Genomic DNA, 6,450 nt, shown 5'->3' on the forward strand with positions numbered 1-6,450 from the left:
TTGATGTCGACTCCTGGTGCCCACAGAGCCCTCTGGTTGTCTGTGGCAGAATACAGGAGGGGTTGACCATTGCCTCCTCCCACGCAGTATGAGATGAGGCCTTTCAGCATCTTCCTATATCGCTGCTGCCCGATATAGTGCCAGTGGGGATTCGAACTGGCAACCTTCTGCTTGTTCGTCAAGCATTTCCCTGATGCACCACTTAAGGTGGTGACAGGTAATGGTGACTCGGGGTAAATTTGTACTTGCAAATGCGGGTGATACCACTCAATAGTTCAGAGGGGAGTTCAGTAATTGGCTCTAACCCCAGTCCCAATTTTTTCTTCCCCCCTGGTAAACTTCAGAATAAACAAACACAGGTCAGTAGTACTAGCCTGGGAAATAGTGCTGCATCACCACCTGCTGGACACGATTGGTCCTTCATACAGAAGCTATTCATTTTGATTCAAGGAGGCCAGTTCGTGTTCAACTTTAATTAGTCTTCAGGGAATTCAGTCTTCCGGTGCAGTCTTCATGCTTGCAACAAACTGCAGAACCGTCTCAACAAAATGATGACTTCTCCCAGAAAACGTCTCTCCCCCTCCTTGTTCCTCTCATGTTGGTCAGGATATGTGCATTCTAAGTTTCCCTGGTAGTTGAGCACCGGAGTGCTATTATTTCTCTGCCTTGTGATAACAGAGCAGACCGAATGCGGAAGAGTCTCAGCCTTGCTTTTAGCAAACTCCCCAAGAACTGAATCATAGCTGAGACTCCAACTTGGTGGGGGTCCTTCTCCGTGGAGGTTCTGGATACTCTCCCAAATGCCACCCTGAAGCACATGCCAGAAACAGAAACTGCCAGTTTAGCCTGGCAGAACCTGGACTTTAGGTTCCAGTTTGCCTAGGAAGGGGATCAATAGTAGAGCCCCCACTTTGCTCCCCAAAGGTCCCAGGTTCAAACCCTGGCAGCATCTCCAGGTAGGGCTGGGAGAGCCTCCTGGTTGAGATCTCGGAGAGCCGCTGCCAGTCAGAGCAGTCAATACTGAATTAGATGGACTAATGGTTGGATTCAATAAAAGGCAGCTTTCTATATTCACCAGGAGCATCCATCACTCAGCAGCAGAGCCCCTGATTTTCATGCAAAAGGTCTCAGGTTCAGTCTCCAGCAGCGTCCCCAGACAAGTCTGGGAAAGACCTTTGTCTGCAGCTCTGGAGAACTGCTGCCAGTCAGTGTAGGTAACTCTTGCAACACCGGAGATAGATAGATATAAATTGGGGGAGGGGGGGCTTGGACAAAAGAAGCATGGTGCATTTCAGGGGAGCAAGATGTATTTATTTTGTTTATATTTGTTTGTTTTTTAATTACATTTCTATACTGCCCAAAACTTGCTGCCTGTATCCTAAAATATTAAAAACAATTTAAACAAACAAACAAACAAACAAACAATCCGTGTTAGAGTTCTGAATGTGAAAATAATAGTATATTTCACAGCAACACCTCCCCCCCCCCCCCCGCTCCATCCTAAACACATTTTCTCTAAAGTCACACGCATTCTGCTGGAGTTAATTCTCAAATACAGCATGTACTGTATGCCAAGGACTGCAGGCTTATTTTCATTTCCCTTGGGGGTGCGTACCGGAAATATGAAAAGCAATTAAAATCCGAACATGAGGAACATTGGCTTGCAGAATATGTCCCAGGCACTGTTCCTTCTGACAGGGATTCCCAGATGTTGTTGACTACAACTCCCAGCATCCCCAAACATCTGGGAATCCCTGTTAGAGGGAACACCGGTCCCAGGTGAATAGTGACTGCACGTTTTGCCCCATAACTCCGCTTCTACAAGGGCTAGAGCATAGCTTTGTTGCTGTTTTTTTGAAAAATGAAAGCTGAAATCCGGGCGAATCCGGGTGGGCTAAGCAATCTGGGTGAGATGCTTAAAATCCAGGTGAAACCCGGAATTCTGGGTGGCACGGCCACTCTAAGTAGAAACGGCTGCAGCTCCTTGACATGTGGACACATGGTGATACATTTTTAATGTTAGTTTTAAATAATTCCAATGTTTAAATGATTTTAATTGTTTAATTGATTTAGTTTTGCTTTTAATTAGTTTTTTTTAAAAATGTAAACTGCCCTGAGCCATTTATGGAAGGGCAGTATATCAATCAAATCAATCAATCAAGCAAGCAATCAATCAAACAAAACAACAAAGAAACAATAAACCCTGGTTTGTCACCACGCAACATGTGAAGAAGACCTCTAGTTATGCCTGCAAGAGCCCTAAAGCAAGCTTTGGATATTCTGTATTCAGATGCCACCTGCTTGAGACAGCAGAACATTATTATTATTTTTATTTTTTATTGTTAAATTGATATACCGCCTTTCATTAAAAACAATCCCAAGCCTGGCTGCTGTACCTTTTCCTGGCATGGGAGGAGAGGAGGGTGTGTCTCACGCAGCTGGTTAGAAAACAGCACCTCCTTGGAGCAATTGGCACCAACAGGAAGGAGGAAGTGAGAGTAGCAGCAGGTGAAACTGACCGGTGGCAGAGCAGCAGCAGGAGAAATAGCTTCAGGTATATGTTGTTGACACCAAGGAATCTGTGGGGTGGATTGTTTTGCTGGCCGGTCGTTGTTTGCAGCCAGGAATCCCCACTTTGAAGGGGGATTCGTGTTGCTTTGCACAAATCTTGCTTTGCTAGTTGGTGTGTCTGTTGCTTCTTAAGGCAGAAGCTGATCTTTGCAGGCTGGGCTTTGAAGGAGAAGCGACTTCCTCATTCTCTCTCCCTCTCTTCTAAAGAAACCGGATCTCTCTTCCCACACTCTTTGGCCTGTTTATGGTTGCTGGGAGGTGGTGGGTCCCGAGAGCCAGAAAGCAGGACAGGGTTAGGGGCTAAAAACTGAAGGTCGGGGTGGGAGTATTAACCATCTTTTAACTGCTGTTTGCCTAGGACTAAAAAGGGGTGGGTGGGGAGGTAATGATCACCTGTAGGCCCACAATACAGGGCTGGTAGGTTGTCTTTGGTTCATGGAGTTAAGCCAAGCCTTCCTTTTTGAAAGATCAGCTGGACTTAGAGCATGGAATTCTACATTCTGTCCACGCAAGCACAGTATAGAACTGGGGCAGGGGGAATATGATCAGACCCATTGCTGTCCCCCAAAGCAGGTATGATTCCAAAGGGTGGCAGCTGTCTGCCCCCTCCCAAATTCTCCCCTTCCCTTTTTACTGCGCCCATCCAACAGATGGGAACTTTACAACGAAATGACACATCGTATATTATGCTCCTATTGCTTGAATGACTTCTTTGGAAAGGCCTCAGTTTAAAGAAGCCTCATTCACCCAATAGGAACATAGGAAGCTGCCATATACGGAGTCAGGCCCTTGGTCCATCTAGCTCAGTATTGTCTTCACAGACTGGCAGTGGCTTCTCAAAGGTTGCAGGCAGGAATTTCTCTCAGCCTGATCTGGGAGATGCTGCCAGGGAGGGAGCTGGGAACCTTCTGCTCTTCCCAGAGCAGCCCCATCCCTTAATGTTTTCCAAAAAGAGAGAGAGATTTTCAAGAACGTTATTCTGGCTCACCGGGAAGCAAATTAAACTCAGTGCAGCAAAGATGATCCGTGGACCAGTGTTGCCTCTAAGGTGAGCACACTCATATGTTTTTTTGATGTCCGCTCCGTCAATTATAGATCCCACTCAGGTTGAATCGGGGAGGCCCCACTCTGAATGCACTTGTGTACACAGTGCCTTGATACTGCCGCACAGAATGAAATTCATTCTGCAATCTGCACATAGATGAGAAACAATTGAGAGAACACTGCCATGGACCACTGGGATTTGCCCCCGATTAAGGACCCCGTGTGAGGGGCTTGAGTGTAGATGGGCTACAGGCCACCTGTGGCTAGTTTGAGCTTGGCTTCTTCCTGCCTGTGTCAATCTAAGCTTGTGCACTGAGCCTTTCTGGGGAGCTACTAGCAACAAGCAGCTATCAACATAGGAGAGGAGAGCTGGTCTGGTGGTAGCAAGTGTGATTTGTCCCCTTAGCTAAGCAGGGTCCACCCTGGTTGCATATGAATGGGAGACTTGAAGTGTGAGCACTGCAGGATATTCCCATGTAGAGGATGGAGCCGCTCTGGGAAGAGCATCTAGGTTCCAAGTTCCCTCCCTGGCAGCATCTCCAAGATAGGGCTGAGAGAGGTTCCTGCCTGCAACCCTGAAGAAGCCGCTGCCAGTCTGTGTAGACAATACTGAGCTAGATGGACCAAGGGTTTGACTCAGTATATGGCAGCTTCCTATGTTACTGTTCCCATGACTTCCACAGCACTGACGTGCCCATTTTCTATCTGCAGATTTGAGAGAAGCAGAAGGATAAAATGGCCAGCTCGGGCAACGATTTTGGCCAAGAGCTGAAAGACCAAGTCAATGATATTTTGAGCCGGCTGGCCAGCAAGCAGCTGTTCCAATCCGACTGGGACATTGCAGCCTTTGTCATTTTCTTTACTTTCATCGGTAAGTCGGGGGGAGGGGAGGAATAGGGTTGCCAACTCCTTCACCAGCTGTTGTTCCTGTGCTGATAATTCTAGTTTCTCTGCCTTGTGGCTCTTCACCTATTGACTTCGGCCGATGAAGATGGCTCAGAGTGAGGAGCATACAACAGTACAATAAACAGCAAAATGATGACCATTTCCTGCCTCTCAAAAGGTCCTCCATAACCTGCAGCATGAGACAGACCATCTCACTTCCTCAGGATGTGTGTGTGTGTTACAGTGGGCAGGGAACTCGAGAACTGACACTTCAGTCTGCTTCTCTCTGCCAGGTGTGGTCCTCTTGATGGCGCTCCTTATTCTTATCCGCTGTTGCTGCTGCTGCTGTGATTGCGACTCACCTGGACCGTATAAAAAGGTATGTCTTCTGGGTGTCAGCCTAACATTGTAGCCTGGAGGATGGTGTGGCTAAATCCAAAACTTCTTGTGCTCGGATCTGGACTCTAATCCTCCGCTCCAGCTGCCCCTTTGTTGAACTGAAAGCACAAGAGTTCATCTTGTGGTAGCAAACATGGATGGCCCCGTTACTAAGCAGGGTCCACCCTGGTTTGCATTTGAATGGGAGAATACACATGTGAGCATTGTTAAGGTAATTCCCCTTAGGGGATGGGGCCGCTCTGGGAAGAGCACCTGCAGGCTTGCATGCAGAAAGTTCCAAGTTCCCTCCCTTGCAGCATCTCCAAGATAAGGAGAGGAGAGCTGGTCTTGTGGGAGCAAGCATGACTTGTCCCCATAGCTAAGCAGGGTCTGCCCTGGTTGCATATGAATGGGAGACTAGAAGTGTGAGCACTGTGAGATATTCCCTTTGGGGGATGGAGCCACTCTGGGAAGAGCATCTAGGTTCCATTTTCCTTCCCTGGCAGCATCTCCAAGATAGGACTGAGAGAGATTCCTGCCTGCAGTCTTGGAGAATCCACTGCCAGTCTGTGAAGACAATACTGAGCTAGATAGACCAAGGGTCTGACTCAGTATATGGCAGCTTCCTATGTCCCTATAAGGCTGGGAAAGACTCCTGTCTGCAACCTTGGAGAAGCCGCTGCCAGTCTGAGTAGACAATACTGAGCTAGATGGACCAAGGGTCTGACTCAGTCCTGGTTCTCCAAGATTAAAATTTTTAAAATGGCCTTGAGTTCAACCTGAGGGTGGGCAGAGAGGTTTGCTTACCATTCATATATACGCTTTCCTGAGGCAGGACACTTTTTTTTGCATACCCAGGTTCCCAAGAAGAAAGTTGGCATTGATAACAAGGGCATGGAGCCTGACCCGTAGCCCTCCCCCAGGGCAGATGGCATCTCCCACTGGAAGGAAGGGTGTGTGCTCCCCTGGATTTCCTCTGCTGCCCCCAAATGAATTACCAATTGGAGCTCGCCTGTCAAACTGTGAACCTTCGGAGATTAAACGCTCACCATTACGACAACCCTTCGCCCACCTTGTGCTTGCCTTGAAGCCAGGGGCAAGCGCACCACCATTCCAGCCCTCAGAAATGTTTCCCATGGACTGCTGTCCTGCGTCCTGCTAGGCCTCCCTTGGGCATCCTCTGGGGCCAAGATCACGGGCCAAGCACTGAGGGGGAAAGGAGGGGCACCACAAAGGCCCTTGTCTGAATGTCAGAAATGGCCTGCGTCACTGTGAATCCATCTCCTTGCTTCTTACAAGGTAATTAAATACTTTATGTTGAATAAAGTCACCAGGTTGTGATAGGAAAGCAACAAGGGGAGCCTTTCTTTGAGCTGAGCTGTCAAATGTTAAGTATACCTTCCCCAGTATATCTACCATATTTACCTAAATAGGACACGACTCTGAATTCAAGACGATCTCCTTTAAAAAATGCAGGTTATACTGTATTTACCTGAGAGTAAGAGGAATTTGAATTTAAGACAACCCGCTGATTCCTGACATCAAATAGCTTGGTGGTGGTGGTGGGACTAG

The 6,450-nt window shown here is 47.8% G+C and overlaps 1 protein-coding gene across 2 annotated transcripts; it reads left to right on the forward strand.

The window, feature by feature from the left end:
- Positions 1-2,403: 2,403 nt before the first annotated feature.
- On the forward strand, positions 2,404-6,233 carry SMIM22 (small integral membrane protein 22). Of its 2 annotated transcripts, none has more exons than XM_053276576.1 (4): positions 2,404-2,554; positions 4,327-4,486; positions 4,794-4,879; positions 5,737-6,233. In XM_053276576.1, exons 2-4 carry the CDS (start codon positions 4,351-4,353, stop codon positions 5,788-5,790), a joined length of 276 nt encoding a protein of 91 aa, XP_053132551.1. In that variant the 5' UTR covers positions 2,404-2,554; positions 4,327-4,350; the 3' UTR covers positions 5,791-6,233. The 2 variants fall into 2 exon arrangements, with proteins under 2 accessions (XP_053132551.1, XP_053132552.1); XM_053276577.1 differs by lacking the exon at positions 2,404-2,554 and adding an exon at positions 2,614-3,144.
- The last annotated feature ends 217 nt before the right edge of the window (positions 6,234-6,450 follow it).

The sequence above is a fragment of the Hemicordylus capensis genome, chromosome 13 (assembly GCF_027244095.1).
Source record: "Hemicordylus capensis ecotype Gifberg chromosome 13, rHemCap1.1.pri, whole genome shotgun sequence".
NCBI classification, from domain to species: domain Eukaryota; kingdom Metazoa; phylum Chordata; class Lepidosauria; order Squamata; family Cordylidae; genus Hemicordylus; species Hemicordylus capensis.